General features: G+C 38.5%; 3 protein-coding genes and 1 long non-coding RNA gene across 5 annotated transcripts in view; 2 read left to right on the top strand and 2 right to left on the bottom strand.

Annotated features, from left to right (window-relative positions):
- The window catches only part of LOC103524993 (ubiquitin-like modifier-activating enzyme 1), a 7,094-nt gene extending 3,880 nt beyond the window's left edge, over positions 1–3,214 (bottom strand). Inside the window, exons 1-2 of the mRNA XM_008490039.3 lie at positions 397–3,214; positions 22–243 (exon numbers count right to left, since the gene is read on the bottom strand). Coding sequence (XP_008488261.2) covers positions 22–243; positions 397–2,947 — 2,773 coding nt within the window. The 5' untranslated portion in view covers positions 2,948–3,214. The remainder of the gene's footprint in view (positions 1–21; positions 244–396) is intronic.
- Positions 3,215–4,441: 1,227 nt separating this feature from the next.
- LOC103524990 (hypertrehalosaemic prohormone-like) lies at positions 4,442–5,855 on the top strand. Of its 2 annotated transcripts, none has more exons than XM_026820231.1 (3): positions 4,442–4,566; positions 4,871–5,062; positions 5,625–5,855. In XM_026820231.1, exons 2-3 carry the CDS (start codon positions 4,872–4,874, stop codon positions 5,680–5,682), a joined length of 249 nt encoding a protein of 82 aa, XP_026676032.1. In that variant the 5' UTR covers positions 4,442–4,566; position 4,871; the 3' UTR covers positions 5,683–5,855. The 2 variants fall into 2 exon arrangements, with proteins under 2 accessions (XP_026676032.1, XP_008488257.1); XM_008490035.3 differs by having other exon boundaries at positions 4,871–5,051; positions 5,625–5,711.
- An 855-nt stretch (positions 5,856–6,710) lies between these two features.
- On the top strand, positions 6,711–7,375 carry LOC113465592. Its single transcript, XR_003390252.1, has 2 exons — positions 6,711–6,818; positions 7,264–7,375. It is a non-coding gene; the product is annotated as an uncharacterized LOC113465592 (long non-coding RNA).
- A 1,496-nt stretch (positions 7,376–8,871) lies between these two features.
- Positions 8,872–20,171, bottom strand: part of LOC103525001 (eIF-2-alpha kinase GCN2) — a 21,881-nt gene continuing 10,581 nt past the window's right edge. Inside the window, exons 11-26 of the mRNA XM_026820239.1 lie at positions 19,415–19,467; positions 19,332–19,366; positions 19,061–19,200; positions 18,433–18,631; positions 17,483–17,668; positions 15,858–16,045; positions 14,786–14,870; positions 14,189–14,376; positions 12,841–13,077; positions 12,444–12,503; positions 12,179–12,331; positions 11,664–11,816; positions 10,986–11,149; positions 10,000–10,281; positions 9,349–9,415; positions 8,872–9,014 (exon numbers count right to left, since the gene is read on the bottom strand). Coding sequence (XP_026676040.1) covers positions 10,008–10,281; positions 10,986–11,149; positions 11,664–11,816; positions 12,179–12,331; positions 12,444–12,503; positions 12,841–13,077; positions 14,189–14,376; positions 14,786–14,870; positions 15,858–16,045; positions 17,483–17,668; positions 18,433–18,631; positions 19,061–19,200; positions 19,332–19,366; positions 19,415–19,467 — 2,115 coding nt within the window. The 3' untranslated portion in view covers positions 8,872–9,014; positions 9,349–9,415; positions 10,000–10,007. The remainder of the gene's footprint in view (positions 9,015–9,348; positions 9,416–9,999; positions 10,282–10,985; positions 11,150–11,663; positions 11,817–12,178; positions 12,332–12,443; positions 12,504–12,840; positions 13,078–14,188; positions 14,377–14,785; positions 14,871–15,857; positions 16,046–17,482; positions 17,669–18,432; positions 18,632–19,060; positions 19,201–19,331; positions 19,367–19,414; positions 19,468–20,171) is intronic.

Genomic DNA, 20,171 nt, shown 5'->3' with positions numbered 1-20,171 from the left:
TAGTAATGAAAGGAATATTACCTTTAGCAAGTTTGATGAGTTCCAAGCAGACAAGTCCAGCCACAACACTGGTAGTTGTTGCAATGGCTGGGATGATCTTGCCAGCTATCAGCTTGCTTGTATGTCGGTCAGCTGGAGTGATTCCATAGTTTGCTGCTCTCAAGTTCGAAGCAGCCACAATGAAGTCCATGTGAAGGTTGGTGTCATCATCCTTTTCAAACTCTAGAGGAGTGATGTGTAGGCCTGAGGAAATGGGAGTAAAAATTTAGATCCTAGTCTGATGACCTAAATATGATGTATAAGTAGGTACACCTAATCTAAATGTTATTAGACAAAAATTTATAGGTCTCCACACTTTACCTCAAATCTTTTGAGTAAATAATATAAGTAACTTACCCTGTAGTTCTTGGATAGAAGGTAGTTCATTCTTGAGCTGACCCAATCTGTCTTGGTCATAGTCTCCATTAGAATTCTGCAGCTGAGCATCAGTTACTGCAATGGTGACACCAGATTTTGGTGTAAACTCAGGTACAACAACTTGTTTCACCATTTGAGCAATAGCATCCAAGTTTCTTACTTGAGGGATTCCATACAACTCTGCTTTTAGGTTGGCTCCAGTGTAAATATATTGAAGATGCAGAGGATCAGTGACATCAAATTCCAAGGGTTTAGGACATCTCTTAGGTCCAGACCAGAATGGTTGACCACTAGAAGTGACTTGTTCAGGAGGGAAGTTGAACAGTAATTGTCTGATTTGGTTATTGTATTGATCTTGCCAATGGTTCCTGGCCCATGCTACACAGTCCTTAATATTCAAAGGTCTCTCATCAACCAAGGCATGCTTTACATTTTCCAACATTTCCAATGGTTGAGACCCAGGCAGTTTCATAACACGTTCTACAAAGTTGGGATCTTCTAAATATTCTGCAGCATTTTCAGCTGATTGTCTGAAAATACCTTCAAAGTTATCTCTTGCCCATTGTAATGTATGCTCAATAGCATTAGGGAAATTCTTCAATGTACAGATGGGGATTGATTTCTCAGGTGGGTCTTGGGAGGAGCTGTATGATTCAGTGAGGTGGGGTACTACTACTTGAGAATTGCCTTTAGTTCCTAATGTTCCAGATTCTAGAAGAGGCTTCCTAGAATAGACACAACGTCTATCCATGTAAATTCTAGCTTCAACATTGTCCAACGCATTAGCAATACCATCCAAACTTTCAAAGAAAAGATCATCATAGACTTTTTCAGTCTCAGGTCCAACTCTATTTTCATGATATGTTATATTGACATTAGGATTCATGACTTTGATTGCCTTAGCAGCAGTTGCAGATTTAGGTTGTTGAACATCATGAGGTCTAAAGAGAAACTGTCTATTCAAGTTTGATTTTTCAATCAGATCCATATCAGTGACAAAAATTTGTCCTCCAGGTCCAGCACCAACACCCATCATAGCAAAGTTCTTCAACAACTCACACCCAATAGCTCCAGCACCAACAACAAAATATTTCAATTTTCCCAACTTCTCCTGGAAGTTTTTACCAAAGATGGCAACTTGACCTTCATATCTTGAGCCATTCACTATGGCATCAGTTTCTGCAATATTTTCATCAATACATTCAACAGCATCAAAGTATAACCATTGGAAAATGGGATGAAACTTTCCACTACATGCTTTCATAACTTCTTGGGCAACTATACCACCAATGACAGCATTGACTGGATTGCAGTTACCAGCAGCCGTCTTTGCAAACAACTGCAATAGTTTCTCATCAAGCTCTCCGTTATTTAATTTAGACTCTTTAGCCAGAGCTAGAAACTGGTCAGCATCTGCACTGTTCCAAGGTTTAGGTGCATATCCAAAACTCTTGACAAAGTTATGTAAAGTTGAGAATGCCACATGAAGGTTAGCTGGAGATTCAAACTTGGCAAAGTCTGTCATTACAAATTCTGGTTGCTGCAATGCTTCAGGGAGTGGTAAGAATTTCAAGATTTTTGGTTGTTTTACTTGAGTAGCAATACCTCCGCTGACATATTCATCAAATTTAGTGGTATCTCCAATAGAGAAAGTGTAAGGACCAAGAACTTTGACTTTCCTTGGCTCTATCCCATTCAGTTGAGTCATGCCCTGGACTTCAGAAAATGTAACATAATCCCCATCCTCAAATCCATGCCTGGTTTCATCTAGACATGTCACAACACCCTCTGCCTCTCTTGTCACACCAGCTATAATAACACTTACTGGATTCTCTCCTGTTGTATCAACCACAGTGAAATTGTTTCCAAAATCACAAAATACTTGAGCAAACAAGCCTCTTGTATCAGCAATGATAAGAGCAATATCATTTGCATGAGTGATCTGAGAGATAGCCAGCTGCTCATCATAAGTACTATTAGTGAGTACAACAACTCGGAACTTCTTGATAAATGCTTCTGACAACTCCCCTGTATAAGCCTTGGTAGACACATAAGGATTCAACTGAGATAAATTGGTGTGACTTACCTCAGCTCTATTCCTGCCAACATCTTTTTCAGACAAATAAAACTGTGATGATAAATCACTCAAGGATGTAGCAGTTGTATCATGCAGTGTTACTGACTTGACACCACTCAAGATCACATTTTTTGCTATTTCCACACCCAATCCTCCAAGTCCAGATATGAGGACATCTGACGAAGCCATCCTACGCATGGCATCGTGTCCTAGCACATACAACTGTCTGGAATACAGACCTTCATCAATATCCTGGTCCATGGCAGTCGCTGAAGAGCCATTCTGATGATTAGCTACAGATTCCATGTTGAAGGTTTCACAAGTAGTATTATTGAGTTGTTTGTGTTCTTCTTCTTCTACTTCCACTTCTAACTCACAATCTACCCTCCGTTTCTTCGCAGGCGGATCTATAGAAATCAAACTAACCGACTGTTGCTCACCACTTTTAGACATCGAAGACAAACGCCTCTAGATTTTGATTTTCGAGACAGACTGTTTCTGATATGGACTCAATTTTAAAGGATTTTATCACCAACTTACACACGAAATTTTGTATGAAATGTGAATGTGCTCAGTATTAGAGAAGATTGAAATTACTTAGTAAAGAACTTTAACTTTCATATAAAAGTTTCAAGTTACACCAAGAAGAAATTAAAATTTAGAGTGATTCATCAGCAAAGAGCAAGAAAATCAAGAACAAGAAATGCTTGAAAAAAGAAAATTAAATTAACCCTTTCGTGACCACTGGGATACCCGTGTCCCACTAACTTAAAGAGACCATAGCAGTAAACTACGAGAAAAAATCGAGTATCGACTTGTGCTGCCCTCTACTTCAAACTCTCGAGAACACAGTGGAACTAAAATTTCATGGTCAAGTCTGTTTTGATTTTCGATATTTATCATTTTGTGTCAAAAACCGTGAGGGTGGTGATAATTTTGAGAGTTTTTTTTTAGATTTTCACCATTTCGTTAATTGGAAGGATTTTCCATGGAAAAAGTAAGTGTTTTTTTGCATGATTTTGTGCCAAATATGTTTCTTTATAGTTGTATGTAGTTCTTTCTAAAAAAAATTGTAAACATTTTCTGTTATGGCTGATCTACTTTGTGGGTCACCGGTGTCCCGCTGGTCCAACGGATGTACTTTTTTTTTTTGAAATTATAATTTCCTGTGATTGATATTGATTAGTTATCATGATCTATCTCGAGAACAGTAAGAGATAGAGACTTGAAATTTGATATGTAGCTGTCAAATGTGACAAGGATGCGACACGAAACTTTTGGTTAAGACCGGTGCAACGCTTGGCGGCATTTTACCGCTTTTTGGCGGTTTTCGGTGTATTTTAACAATATCTCGGGAACGGTATGAGCTAGAGACTTGAAATTTGGTATGTAGTTCACAAATGTGACGAGGATGCAACACAAAACGTTTGGTTGAGATAGGTGCTGCGGTTGGTGCTATTTTGACCGCTTTTGGACAGATTGCGACCGTTTTTTGGCGGTTTTCAGCTATACCGACTAAACGGTGTAGGTATAATAGAACCACTCGTAGAAATCGTAGGTATAAATATTTAAACTACCTACATACCTTATTTTCGGGCACTGATTCTGATGTCCTAAATCTAACCCTGCTTCAGATCATCAGATGAGATATTTGGAAACGGAATCATATCAATTTCATTTATAGTAGGTAAAATACTCGCGCAATGCGATGTCAGGGAGGCAAGGCCCTTGGCCCTTGGAGCTTCACAGGATTACTCAAATGGTCTTTTTGGCCCGGACTCTCGGAGTGTTTGGACGTCTATGATTCACTTCATCTTGATGTTTTTACAAAATTTTAGGCGAAAAGAAGATCTGGGTTCTTAAGCCGCCTCATGGGGGGTTGGAAAATGATTGAAAAAGATGTAAAAATGGGAACAGAAAAGATAATCAATTATAATAAACTGTTCTATGGCTTCTAAAATAATATAAAACACTCAGCCATTGTGATATCAACATTCAGTTTACAATCCACTCTGACACTTGCTTCAGATCTGATTGTGTCGAACGTCTTTTAGTACCTTACAGCCTTACAGGTAAGTACCCATTATTTAAATTATTTTTTGAATGGACGTATTGCCTTTAACAGTTCTTGAATTTCGTGGTGACAGCAAGTTATTTCTCTCAAGCTGGGACCACGAAGTGCAATCCTGCGGCTAGAATGTATTAGGTAGGTAAATGTACCTACTTAATGGTGTTTTTGGAATTTTCGAACAATTTTAGGGGTCCCTTTGCAATATTTTCTACAAATATTTCGGACAAAGCTCGGAAGTGGTTTGCATGGCTTCAAGCTCTCGAGGTTATGGTGTCAAAGGGTTATTTCATTGTTCATCGTTTCAGGATGGAGCGACACCATGTGAGTCTGATGGTAGTCATGTTCCTAGTCGTGTTGTGTGTAAGTCAGTGTATAGCCCAGGTCAACTTCTCACCCAACTGGGGTGGGGGCAAGAGATCCGCCGATCCTCCTGATGAATGTCGCAGCTCCATGGACTCTCTCAAGTACATTTACAAACTGATCCAGGTAAATAATAGGTAATTTCACATCAATTTTATGGACCACTATGAAATGCCACTGTCTGGCTGGGGGACTTTAAACAGGGAGCATACCAGCTACCAGCCTGAAATTTCCCTTGTTAGGGAAATACCAAGGCAAGCATTCCCAACACATTCCTCAGCTCTAGTGCATTATTTGAATTGATGCTCACAGGTTGAAACTTCTTGATATTTTGTTCATTCCACTATGAAATGCCACTGTCTGGCTGGGGGACTTTAAACAGGGAGCATACCAGCTACCAGCCTGAAATTTCCCTTGTTAGGGAAATAGCAAAGGTTGAGTGCGAAGGGCATCCATTCGTAAAATTTTTGTAGCCAAAACTAAATGTCAGCTTAAAGCAATCACCCTACCTAGGGCTGATTGAGAGGCTGACGAACAACGCTAACCCCGTCTGAACACGGGAAAAGGCGGAGAAAAAAAGAAGTAGGTAATTCTTATGTTGTAGCTATTTGTCCCCCCCCCCTCTCCCAAGTAAAAATGACTATAATAATATAAATTGAGTACTAAAACTAATTGTTTTTGTTTGTATTCTTTTTTCAGAGTGAAGCCCAAAAATTGTATGAATGTGAAAAATTCAATCAGTAAAACCGATGCTTGAATATTTGAACTTGTCAAAGGAAAAAAAAACAACCTGGCGAAATACCTATATTTTATAGACCACCTTCTAATAAATTTGTTTGATTTAAGTTGCTGTATCTAGTTTTATGTTATTAAATAATTACATAATATGTAATAAATAATGAAAAAAATATGAACCTATTCTGAAAGACGAAATAAATAATTTTCATTTCATAAAATTAGAAAGTAATATGTAATAAATAATGAAAAAAATATGAACCTATTCTGAAAGACGTACGAAATAAATAATTTTCATTTCATAAAATTAGAAAGTACCTACCATGTAATAAATAATGAAAAAAATATGAACCTATTCTGAAAGACGTACGAAATAAATAATTTTCATTTCATAAAATTAGAAAGTACCTAGTCTCGTCATAAAAGTAGAAAGTAGAGTCAGGGTCAGTTTTCCAAAGTCTATGGTCCACTTTTAATTTGAAGCCGATCAATCACGAAGCCGAAGCCAGCCACTTATTTCAAGCAGCGATCGGGTTATTTACTAATTTCATAGAGCGCGATTTTTTTGAAAAACTGTTCATTGGAAATATTTTATTTTTATCAAGGGCTAATATTTCAAGCAGCGATCGGGTTATTTACTAATTTCATAGAGCGCGATTTTTTTGAAAAACTGTTCATTGGAAATATTTTATTTTTATCATTGGGCACTGAAGTTCAGCAACTTTGTGTGTGGTTGGTACCCGGATAGATGACTTTTTGGGCAATCGAATCGCGTGCTCCTGCAGGCTTTTCGAGAGTCCACTCAGACTGGTTGAGAAGGCCAGTAGGTTGTCGCCGAATAAATCATAATATGATTATATTATACCTTCTTTGTGATAAGACCTTAGTTCACAAAGTGATGTGAAACCCCTGATAAGTAAAGAAAAAAATCATCTCAGGATCCACAATCGCACTCTTTACTCCTCACATTTTACCTGGTAAAAATAGGCTAACTTGAGATTTTGAGTAAGAAACATCCTTGTTCCAAAGTTGAAACTGGACTAAGTGAAGTACTCCTCACATTTTACCTGGTAAAAATAGGCTAACTTGAGATTTTGAGTAAGAAACATCCTTGTTCCAAAGTTGAAACTGGACTAAGCACCCCTTCATTCATCTTAGGTATGTACCACCCTTCTAAAGTTATTTTTTGTACTTCTATTATCTATTAGTGAACTCTCTCCTTCATTCATCTTAGGTATGTACCACCCTTCTAAAGTTATTTTTTGTACTTCTATTATCTATTAGTGAACTCTCTCAATATTGTAAATTTATTTATTTATTTATTTACATGCTAAGCATCAAGGCCATGTGTGAATATTGTAAATATCACTAAGAAAAAGGTACAGTTCTGTTCATGAGTTAAGGCAAAACAAAGAATTGTTTAGGGACCTCTATGGGCTTGAAATCCAATGAGACAGGGCTTTTGTTGGTTCTATAAGATCTGTACTTAGCCCATTCCATAAAAGACATCACTTCTTGCTCAGTAAGAGTACTTGACATATTTTCTATGTGAGGAAGGGTCCTGAGAAATTCTATTGACATGCTATTCTATTTAACATTCAAGGTGACAATGGAATCAAGCGATGAACAAAATATCAAGAAGTTTCAACCTGTGAGCATCAATTCAAATAATGCACTAGAGCTGAGGAATGTGTTGGGAATGCTTGCCTTGGAGGATAGTATCACAAGAAGTTTCAACCTGTGAGCATCAATTCAAATAATGCACTAGAGCTGAGGAATGTGTTGGGAATGCTTGCCTTGGAGGATAGTATCGTAACATGGGGTATGCGTAATGTCAGGCATTGGATCTTGAATGACAATCAGTTTGTATCAAAGTGCATCATATTTGATGGCATAGTATCGTAACATGGGGTATGCGTAATGTCAGGCATTGGATCTTGAATGACAATCAGTTTGTATCAAAGTGCATCATATTTGATGGTGCCAACAGACGATGGACTGTGAGCAATGTGGAGTCGGTTGATGATAGAGTTCATATTGTCATCTCAACTTTTCAAGCAGGATATTCTAAAGTGATAGTGTGGAATGTTCCTAGCAGTAAGATTTGCCATAAAGTATGTGTATCAAATCCTTATGATGATATTATCATTCCAATCACAAGCTCTCTTATAATATTACACAAAACCAAGGAGTGTGATGTAGTGTATTTAAAAAAATCCAAGCGTGAATATCTTTCATATGATGTCACTGATTTTAAAAAATTTGACATTATTAAAGTTCTCAAAGATTGTAGAAGTCACATTGTTACCCTCAATAGACATGAAAATGTGATCAGCATTTGGAAAATTACCAAGAAAGAGTGTAGGAGGGTAAGTTCTTATAGAAGTAAGCACCTTGAAGAGTGTAGAGCTATTGACTGTATATCAAAAAGTGTTCTTCTCTTGACCTGTTTAGAGAGCAAACTTTTCTTGAAGCTGTCCAGTAATAATCATATTTATAGTGAAAATTTGGTGCCAAACTTTTACTATGCACAAATCTTGACCAATTTTTCTAATTCTGTGATTCTTTTTATCCGTACCATTGAAGGTGTTGAAACCTATCACCTTGTAAATATTGATAAGAATACTAGTGAGGAGATTGTGAGTGCTCCTTATGGCACAGAAACTAGCAAATGTCAGTGTATTTATCTCAAGTCCATACACACTATACTTGTCCTCACATATGACTCATTTAGCATTTATAAATACACACTGCCTGATAGTATGGTAATAGATATTAAGTATGCAGAAATTAGAAAAAATGCTCGTCTACTATCTCAAGCAATACGAACTGGCACTAGTATGTTTCAGTGCTTGCCAGTAGAGATTTGTATCAAAATAATATCCATGACCAGTGAACATATTTCTGGTATGAGGGCTAGAAGGCTGGCTGAGCAATTCTTCTGCAGACCTTTACCTATATCAAGGAATCTTTCATTCAATAATCTTAAACTCTCCTAGTCTATTTTCTACCTATTCTTCAGAAAACTATTCAAATCATTCATCTCTTCCCAAACAGATAACATAGTCATTACAAGTTTCCTGTTTGATTTAAATAAAGTGTTAAAAATAATAATAAAAAATGCTATAAAAATAATAAAACATCTTTTTTATTTCCATTTTAGAAAACGAACATATAACATAGGTACTGTACATCTAATATTATTGTTTTATCACGGTGGGTTTATTCTGAATGTATCAGAATATAAATAAAAAATACCTATTGAGATTCTATCTCACAGGTCCCTTTAGACTTTGAAGTAAAAAGTACCTATATGCCATGTTAGAAGTAAAGGAACTTCCCAGTTTCTTTCTGGCGGAATAAGTTTTAAACTTTACAACAAATAACATTAATGATGGTTCTCCCGAAAAAAATTGAACACTGAACAGCAGTTTGAGAAAAAGGAAAAAATACGGTTCTGTGTTCTTTTCTAAAGCACCTGGTTCAAAAATGGTGTAAAAATATTGAGGAGAAAAAAAGTTACGTTAACATTCTCTCCAGAAACATGCATTTTCAGCAAAAAAACTGATCCTTGTTTTTGTTTTTCTTTTTTTTACTCGCAGATTATGTAGGTATGCGGTCTTGCGGAATAAGTTTTAAACTTTACAACAAAAAACATTAATGATGGTTTTCCCGCAAAAATTGAACACTGAACAGCAGTTTGAGAAAAACGAAAAATACGAGCGTTCGGCTAATTTTGTCACCCAGTGTAGTTCCTACGGGCTTTGAAATGGCGTACAATGGCAATGAAAAAAAATAACAATAATAATAATATCAAATAAAAATAACGAGAGGTTTTTCCCAGTTGATTTACAACTTACTTGAATGAGGATATGAGATTGTCATAGCGACCACCTACTGCTACAACTTCCCTCTCCAGTCTGTGATGTTTGTTCTTCTGGTCCCATACCAGTTGAAATATTGTTCCCGAGTAAATATTGATGTCCATCAGAAGACCTGGCGTTATAACTAGAGGACACTGAAACACGTACAAGCACCACAAGCCCCATATTTATTTTACTTATGTTATGTTTAGCCATGTATACTTACAAGTCTTATTATCCCAACTCGGAGTTTCATCTACTTCGTAGAAATTTTCAAGAGAAACAAATTAAGCGGGTAGCTTGTCGCCGAATGGTGGTGATAGCCCCGTTACTGAAGACCTTAGCAGTACAGTGACATAAAAGCCTCTAACGCCTTGACTACCTATTTCCAGCTGTTTATTTCAAATGAAATCTTGGTCCCATTCGCCTCATTCTATGATTTATTGGTAGAGATACAAAATATGACAGTATAGTTCCTACCTTCCTACAGAACAAATTTGTACACAGATTCAACAAGGCTATAGAAAACTAGGACAGGCGAGCCAGTTAACTTTTCCAAGTGCTCAAACACACGCGTTAGAATTTTCTTGTGGCGTGGAAACTTCTTGATGAGACCTCCAGTGTCTTTGACATCTAACATGGACACAAAACTTCGAATGAAATCTGCCTCTACATGAAGTCCCACTACTTCTATTTTGATCTTGGGAGACAACTTTTGAAAACTAGACGCCAGAGTCGTGAGTATTTGGTGTTCATATCTGAAAATGCAAAGTAGAGCTGTATTTTATTATCTGACTTTTCAGTCATCATACGAAATTTCTCTTTGGACTAGTTTGAACTGGCAGCGGGTGTGGTGGCGCAATGACGTCCAAACTAGTCTAAAGAGAAATTTCGTATGATGACTGAAAAAAAGTCACATAATAAAATACAGCTTTGTAGGTACCAGTAAAGCTTGGAGGGTAATCTACCTTGAGAGCGCTAGGTCGCGTGTTCGATTTCCGCCCGGGGTGAACTTTATTCTATGCAAATAAGGTTCTCTTTCGGGACGGAATAGGAGAAAGCCAGCTGTTCCGGGAACGAACATTATCCCTTCAGGATAAAATCCGCCCCGGGCGGGAATCGAACCCGCGGCCTAGCGCCTACAAGGCAAGATGACTGAAAAAAAAGTCACATAATAAAATACAGCTTTGTAGGTACCAGCCAAATTAGCTTGGAGGGTAGTCTACCTTGTGAGCGCTAGGTCGCGTGTTCGATTTCCGCCCGGGATGAACTTTATTCTATGCAAATAAGGTTCTCTTTCGGGACGGAACAGGAGAAAGACAGCCGTTCCGGCAACGAACATTATCCCTTCAGGATAAAATCCGCCCCGGGCGGGAATCGAACCCGCGGCCTAGCGCCTACAAGGCAGACGCGCTACCAACCAAGCTAACTAGGCTGGCTAATAATATACACAGTAACTTACCTCCTTCGTGCTGCAGCACTGATTCTCTCCTCAACCAATAGCGTAACATTCACCTCAGGACCACTCAAATCTCCGCCACTACTCTGTCTCGCCTCACTTGTTGTTCTGTGTCTAGTGACGTCACAACGTACTGTAGAGACGTCAGCACGAAGTAATCTTAGCACCTGTAACAAAAAGATACGTGTCATGGGCCTTGCTTTCCATGCAGAAGGTCCCGGTTTCCATTCCCACCATCTCGATAAAATTTTGTACTCGTATTTCGATTCCAAATATTTCAACGGGTTACCTACTTTCAGCACCTAAATGTAAAGAACCTAAATGGGAAGTATTGTGTCTCTTCTCGCACATCTGATGAGAGACAAGCTAGACACATACCACATGAGTCTAATGAAGCAGTTGTCCATTGCTACGCAATAAAAACGGTGGTGAAACACTTTTTTTTTATCTATAATTTTTAGCCATTTTTCGGCATCAGCACCTAAATGTAAAGAACCTAAATGGGAAGTATTGTGTCTCTTCTCGCACATCTGATGAGAGGCAAGCTAGACACATACCACATGAGTCTAATGTAGCAGTTGTCCATTGCAACGCAATAAAAACGGTGGTGAAACACTTTTCTTTTTTTTATATCTATAATTTTTAGCCATTTCTCGGCATCGAATCCTTCTAGTTACTCACAGTGTCAACCAAATCATTCAGATTAACTCGCTTCTCTTGGAACCGATCCTTGACTAAAGTCCGCAGTCTGGCAGTTCCTGGTTCTGTATCCTTGAGGAATACAATGCAAGGAATACGCATCTCTATACAAGAAGACTGGATAGATTCGAAATCCTGCGGGAACAACCAAACTAGTCACAGTACGTTCAAAGTCAAATACATATTTTTACACGCGATCAGATGGTATAGCTATAGAATAAAATATACCTTGTTTATCCTGATCGAATGAGACTGAATATAGTCAATTTTTTTTCTAGAGGTTAGCACCTAAATGTAAAGAACCTAAATGGGAAGTATTGTGTCTCTTCTCGCACATCTGATGAGAGGCAAGCTAGACACATACCACATGACTCACATGAGTCTAATGTAGCAGTTGTCCATTGTTACGCAATAAAAACGGTGGTGACACACTTTTCTTTTTTTTATATCTATAATTTTTAGCCATTTCTCGGCATCGAATCCTTCTAGTTACTCACCGTGTCAACCAAATCATTCAGATTAACTCGCTTCTCTTGGAACCGATCCTTGACTAAAGTCCGCAGTCTGGCAGTTCCTGGATCTGTATCCTTGAGGAATACAATGCAAGGAATACGCATCTCTACACAGGAAGACTGGATAGATTCGAAATCCTGCGGGAACAACCAAACTAGTCACAGTACGTTCAAAGTCAAATACATATTTTTACAGGCGATCAGATGGTATAGAATAGAATATACCTTGTTTATCCTGATCGAATGAGACTGAATAGTCAATTTTTTTTCCGATGTCCATCAGAAGACCTGGCGTTATAACTAGAGGACACTGAAACACGTACAAGCACCACAAGCCCCATATTTATTTTACTTATGTTTAGCCATGTATACTTACAAGTCTTATTATCCCGACTCGGAGTTTCATCTACTTCGTAGAAATTTTCAAGAGAAACAAATTAAGCAGGTAGCTTGTCGCCGAATGGTGGTGATAGCCCTGTTACTGAAGACCTTAGCAGTACAGTGACATAAAAGCCTTGACTACCTATTTCCAGCTGTTTATTTCAAATGAAATCTTGGTCCCATTCGCCTTATTCTATGATGTATTGGTAGAGATACATATTATGACAGTGAAAGTGTTATGAAATAAAAATTGTGGCAAGACTAACCTTCACACCTAGAGATTCGCTATTGGCAATCACAGACTCGAGTTGTTTCAACGCTTTCTTGATATAGGTTGAAGCCAGTGTATTCTTCTTGAGCAAAGGCTTAAGCTGGACGATAGCTCGACTGTAAGGCAACTCCAGAGACATCAGACTGAGGAGAGAATTGATATTGTGCTCCGCCATGTCCAGATCTGAGAGACGAGATGTCTTGGCGTTGGTGAGCGCAGAGATTTCATCACTCTAGAAACGAAAAAATGTCAGACCTAATGTCGAATAAAATAAATAAATTGTATATCTTGATGGAAGACTCAGTAACTTTGTGAATTTCCATATGAATTGTGAAATGAAATAACAACTTAATACTCTGTTAGTTATTTAATTTCACAAATAAATTGTATCTTTTTTTTTATAGCTAGTGAAGGTCCGCCCGTCTATTGATGTAAAAAACAAGTTAAAATAACCATATCGGATTATAAGGAAAACGAAAGAATAAAGGAAACACATCACTGTCACGTGAAGTCATGGGGAGTCAGACAGATGTAGTTCAAAGTTTTCCCATAATATTGTAAGTAATCTTGTTCAGGACAGCTACACTACTATCACGTCACGTGAACTTTCTAACTCTGTCGGATTATACGAAAAACGAATACGTAGGTAACTAATTAGTATTTGACTAAAGTTTTCCCATAATATTGTAAGTAATCTCGTTCAAGACAGTTACACCACTATCACGTCACGTGAACTTTCTAACTCTGTCGGATTAAACAAATACCGAATACGTAAAACAAGTTAAAATAACCATATCGGATTATAAGGAAAACGAAAGAATAAAGGAAACACACCACTGTCACGTGAAGTCATGTGGAGTCAGACAAATGCAGTTCAAAGTTTTCCCATAATATTGTAAGTAATCTCGTTCAAGACAGTTACACCACTATCACGTCACGTGAACTTTCTAACTCTGTCGGATTATACGAAAAACGAATACGTAGGTAACTAATTAGTATTTGACTATTGCCGAAATTTTTTTTCAGTCAGCCTATTCATCAGTTTGGAGGGTAGTGCACCTGCCTAGTAAGCACTAGGTTGAGGATTCGATTCTCGTCCGAGGCGAAATTTACCTTAAGCAAAAAAAAGTTATTTCTCGGAACGGCTGGATTTCTTCTATCCTGTCCTCCTGTCTTCGATTTTGGGATAACAAGGTCTGAGCACACTAGGAGATGGTCAGCATTCATTTCTGCTTGTTGGGGACACAGAAGACGTATAGGGGAATCCTTACACCTTCAGAGTAAGTAGGTATTAATATTGTTCATAAATAAGGGTGTTAGTGGCATTTGGAGACTATATTTACCTTGGTTTTACGAAGGAGACTACACACATGCTCATGTTTATCCAACTCCACGCCACAATGTAGCAGAATACCGGTAACCAGATGGAAGTGATTGAGACGAACCATACAGTTCTTATCCAGAAGACCCGGGAACTCACACACTATCTCCCATAGCATTGATATCAACTCGGCCTCCGCCATCAAATTACCTGCAACACAAAACGGTGACTTAAACAGGGAAAAGAACAGCTAACCTTAACTGAATGGCTAAGAGGCAGAGCGGACTAAGTAAAAAAAAAGTGTTTTGAGATAAATGGAGTTAAAGTTTAGGACTAGCCCAAGTTTGATAGAGATAGCCATTTTGTTTTTACTTTCAGTTCAACACTAAAGTTAACAACCAATTCAAAAGTAAAAATAAGATCTTTTCGTGCAGTTTCCAACGATATACAATACTCAAGAAGTCAATTTTTGGACTTGGTCCACTCTGCTTCTTACTCATTCAACCAGCCTAGCTAGCTGGCAGTTCTTCAAGGGTTCTCTTTGCTTTTGAAGACCAAGTACAAGTCCTCACGATGGTTGAGGTTGACTGCGGTTCAGGTCGAGCCAATTAAACATGGCTAGAGGAATTGATATTGTGCTCCGCCATGTCCAGATCTGAGAGACGAGATGTCTTGGCGTTGGTGAGCGCAGAGATTTCATCACTCTAGAAACCAAAAAGGCGAAAAAATGTCAGACCTAATGTCAAATAAAATAAATAAATTGTATATCTTGATGGAAGACTCAGTAACTTTGTGAATTTCAATATGAATTGTGAAATGAAATAACAACTTAATACTCTATTAGTTATTTCATTTCACAAATAAATTGTATATTTTTTTTTTATAGCTAGTGAAGGTCCGCCCGTCTATTGATGTAAAAAACAAGTTAAAATAACCATATCGGATTATAAGGAAAACGAAAGAATAAAGGAAACACACCACTGTCACGTGAAGTCAGACAAATTCAGCTTGGAGGGTAGTGCGCCTGCCTAGTAAGCACTAGGTTCAGGATTCGATTCTCGTCCGAGGCGAAATTTACCTTAAGCAAAAAAAAGTTAAACTAGGTAGTACTTGACTATTGTCGAAATTCGTTTTCAGTCAGTCTATTCAGCTTGGAGGGTAGCGCGCCTGCCTAGTAAGCACTAGATTGAGGATTCGATTCTCGTCCGAGGCGAAATTTACCTTAAGCAAAAAAAAAAGTCATTTCTCGGAACGGCTGGATTTCTTCTATCCTGTCCTCCTGTCTTGGATTTTGGGATAACAAGGTCTGAGCACACTAGGAGATGGTCAGCATTCATTAACTAGGTAGTACTTGACTATTGTCGAAATTCGTTTTCAGTCAGTCTATTCAGCTTGGAGGGTAGCGCGCCTGCCTAGTAAGCACTAGGTTGAGGATTCGATTCTCGTCCGAGGCGAAATTTACCTTAAGCAAAAAAAGTTGTTTCTCGGAACGGCTGGATTTCTTCTATCCTGTCCTCCTGTCTTCGATTTTGGGATAACAAGGTCTGAGCACACTAGGAGATGGTCAGCATTCATTTCTGCTTGTTGGGGACACAGAAGACGTATAGGGGAATCCTTACACCTTCAGAGTAAGTAGGTATTAATATTGTTCATAAATAAGGGTGTTAGTGGCATTTGGAGACTATATTTACCTTGGTTTTACGAAGGAGACTACACACATGCTCATGTTTATCCAACTCCACGCCACAATGTAGCAGAATACCGGTAACCAGATGGAAGTGATTGAGACGAACCATACAGTTCTTATCCAGAAGACCCGGGAACTCACACACTATCTCCCATAGCATCGATATCAACTCGGCCTCCGCCATCAAATTACCTGCAACACAAAACGGTCATTTAAACAGGGAGAAGAACAGCTAAAACTGAATGGCAAAGAGGCAGAGCGGACTAAGTCCAAAAAAAAGCGTTTTGAGATAAATGGAGTTAAAGTTTAGGACTAGCTCAAGTTTGATAGAGATAGCCATTTTGTTTTACTTTCAGTTCAACACTAAAGTGAAGTTAACAACCAATTAGCAACACAAAACGGTCATTTAAACAGGGAGAAGAACAGCTAACCTTAACTGAATGGCAAAGAGGCAGAGCGGACTAAGTCCAAAAAAAGCGTTTTCAGATAAATGGAGTTAAAGTTTAGGACTAGCCCAAGTTTGAATAGAGATAGCCATTTTGTTTTTAACAACCAATTAAAAAGTAAAAATAAGATCTTTTCGTGCTGTTTCCAACGATATACAATACTCAAGAAGTCAATTTTTGAACTTGGTCCACTCTGCCTCTTACTCATTCAACCAGCCTAGCTAGCTGGCAGTTCTTCAAGGGTTCTCTTTGCTTTTGAAGACCAAGAACAGGTCCTCACGATGGTTGACTGCGGTTCAGGTCGAGCCAATTAAACATGACTAGAGACCACCAATTCGGTGTAATGCAGATACAAAAAAGATATCTTTTCTGTATTCTGTCATTACAATTCGGCGAAAGCTAAAGCCGCTAAAACAACAAAGTGAGTTTAACTCAGTTTAAAACTCTCGGATGCGGCGCGAACGAGATGTTGTAACCCATAATTAAAACGCCTAAAAGGGGGGAAAAAAAACTCGGATTAAGTAATCTGATTGGCTAAAAATTTGGATTTTTAGTCCAAAAAAAAGCGTTTTGAGATAAATGGAGTTAAAGTTTAGGACTAGCCCAAGTTTGAATAGAGATAGCCATTTTGTTTTTACTCTCATTTCAACACTAAAGTGAAGTTAACAACCAATTCAAAAGTAAAAATAAGATCTTTTCGTGCTGTTTCCAACGATATACAATACTCAAGAAGTCAATTTTTGGACTTGGTCCACTCTGCCTCTTACTCATTCAACTAGCCTAGCTAGCTGGCAGTTCTTCAAGGGTTCTCTTTGCCTTTGAAGACCAAGAACAAGTCCTCACGATGGTTGACTGCGGTTCAGGTCGAGCCAATTAAACATGACTAGAGACCACCAATTCGGTGTAATGCAGATACAAAAAAGATATCTTTTCTGTATTCTGTCATTACAATTCGGCGAAAGCTAAAGCCGCTAAAATAACAAAGTGAGTTTACCTCAATTTAAAACTCTCGGATGCGGCGCGAACGAGATGTTACCATAGTTAAAACGCCTAAAAGAACCCATAAGACAACGCCTAAGAGAACCCATAGTTAAAACGCCTAAAAGGAAAAAAAACTCGGATTAAGTAATCTGATTGGCTAAAAATTTGGATTTTCCTTTCCTTTTGAGCAACCTGTATTTACCTGGGGTATTGGTAACAATATCAAATGCACACTCGTACAGTTCTCTAGGATGAAAGCCAAGCACTCGCCTCTCCCTGAATACTCGGTCTATACAATATCGCTTCATGGATACAATGCTCCCGTTCTGAGCCAGGTAGCGAGCAAATGGAATACGCAGGTCGTGTGGTAACGTCACTATGCTTCCTCCTGGAAACAAATAATAGAATTGAATATTTAAATACAGTAGAACCTCAATTATATTAACTAATTGGGACCGAGGGTAGTTGACATTATTGAGGTTCTGTATAAAAGTTGAAATAATCGAAATTCCGTATAAACAATGAAAATAGGGCCAAATTTAGTGGTACAAATTACAAAAGAACAAAATAGGAAAGAAATACCCTTTTACAATGAAATCAAATAAAACAAACTAAGAAACAAACAAAAAACACGTCTTCGATATTGTTTTCTTTGTCATTAGTCTCATTATTTGAACACTTTCAATGATCTCTTCCTCTGATAAAGTAGGATTTCCCTTTAAAGATAACCCCCCCCCCCCCCCGATTTTTGGAGTTGAAATAATTGAGAGTTGACATAATGGAGGTTGATACAATCGAGGTTCTACTTTATCTAAATATTAGAATAGATTTATACCTTGTTCCTATTATGTCACCAATCCATGGATTGATTGGGAACTCTTCTCTATGTTTCTCTGTCCGAGAACGAACATTATCCGTTGAGGATGAAATTCGCCCGGCCAGGAATTGATCCCGCGGCCTAGCGCTTACAAAGCAGACGCGCTACTAACCTAGCTAACTAGGCTGGCTTATACTTTACTCCCGCAATTTGATTATGAACAAGTTCCAACATAATTATTTCCATCTTAGAGCACAAAATGAGTTTTTTTTTACTTGAAGTTTTTGTCAATTCAATTTTCTTTTGGCATGCCTAAAAATAAACACTGTAGTTACCTCGAGTCATTACTGAAGCTGTAGTTTCAGACGTGGCAGTCAGACTATTGAGAGGCGTAAGCAGAGGGGTCTGAAAGTGAGCACCCCCATGGAGTTGAAATATCCGCCTCAACTTATCCCCAGTACTTTCTAGCAGAGAAAAGTTGGCACTCCGACTGAGAGAAATATCATACGTTATGTCATCTGCAGGGGAGACTTTCTATAAAATAGAGAAGAAAAGAACATATTAGTGACATTGGTTGGGTGGAAGAGCTCACAGAGTGAAAATCCTGCCATATAAAAAACACACAATCTCTGTGTCCGAGTAAAGGGAGCTACACATTAGACAGACCAGACTGCACCCCGGACCAAAATGGTCCGTCATTGCGAATAATAATACCTATTAGATGAAACATTGTAACAAAAGAGGTCCGCCGGACCACATTTTAGACTACACACACACTAGTCTGGCGGCGGACCAAATTCTGGTTCGAAGAATGGTCCACTCCGTCTGATGTGTAGTCCCCTAGTCCCCTTAAGTATCACACTAGGTTTACACACCGGAGGTCCTGGGTTCGATGTCCGTCGGGGTTGGTGGTAGACAATAACTTAAATTCCTGAAATACCTTCTTAACTTCTCAATATTTACCTGATTAAAACAGGCGGCTACCAGATACTTATATCCCTTACTCTGAGGATTAGAGAGGGTTTGTCGGACCATGTCTTGTAGGACAGTCTCCCCTACCAGAGGTGGAGGTATGTGGTCACACGTGAGGAGCTGCTCAGAGCCTAGCACTGACAAGCCAGACGAGCTACCCTCCAAGCTAACTAGGCTGGCGAAAAATATTTTTCCAATTAACTAGGCTGGCATAAAAAATCTTTTTCTAACTAACTAGGCTGGCATAAATTTTGCTCAGAGCTAGGTCTCTTGCTAGGGTCATGGTTCAGACACCACCTGGAAATGTTAAATCAGAAGAGATTTTTTTAAAGAGGTTTGACTTGCACATCAATACCAGCGCCTCTGCCATTCTGTTTAATATCACGAGCTCCGTCCACCTTACCACAAATACTTCCTGAGAGCTTGGTTGGGATTCAACTGAATATCTCTCGATTACCAGGCTTTACGACTGAGCTAACAAGGCAGGCAAATATGCAGCAATTGCAGCATCTATCTTACCCCCCCCCCCCCCCCGATTTTTGGAGTTGAAATAATTGAGAGTTGACATAATGGAGGTTGATACAATCGAGGTTCTACTTTATCTAAATATTAGAATAGATTTATACCTTGTTCCTATTATGTCACCAATCCATGGATTGATTGGGAACTCTTCTCTATGTTTCTCTGTCCGAGAACGAACATTATCCGTTGAGGATGAAATTCGCCCGGCCGGGAATTGATCCCGCGGCCTAGCGCTTACAAGGCAGACGCGCTACCAACCTAGCTAACTAGGCCGGCTTATACTTTACTCCCGCAATTTGATTATGAACAAGGCCCAACATAATTATTTCCATCTTAGAGCACAAAATGAGTTTTTTTTTTTTTTTTTTTTTTTTTTTTACTTAAATTTTTTGCCAATTCAATTTTCTTTTAACATCCCAAAACATTACATTACAGAAAGGCTCGCATAGTACATGTATTGTCAGTCGCATACAAGTGAAACAGATCCCAAGCTCAATAGCAGTAAAAACCAAAATATTCTTTTATTGATGTCACAAATAAAAATCCGTTAGCATGTGTAATAGCATTCTAGAGTAACTTC

The sequence above is a fragment of the Diaphorina citri genome, unplaced genomic scaffold (genome assembly GCF_000475195.1).
Source record: "Diaphorina citri unplaced genomic scaffold, Diaci psyllid genome assembly version 1.1 scaffold131, whole genome shotgun sequence".
In the NCBI taxonomy this organism is placed as follows: Eukaryota; Metazoa; Arthropoda; class Insecta; order Hemiptera; family Psyllidae; genus Diaphorina; species Diaphorina citri.
This window is presented reverse-complemented; position numbering and strand designations above follow the sequence as displayed.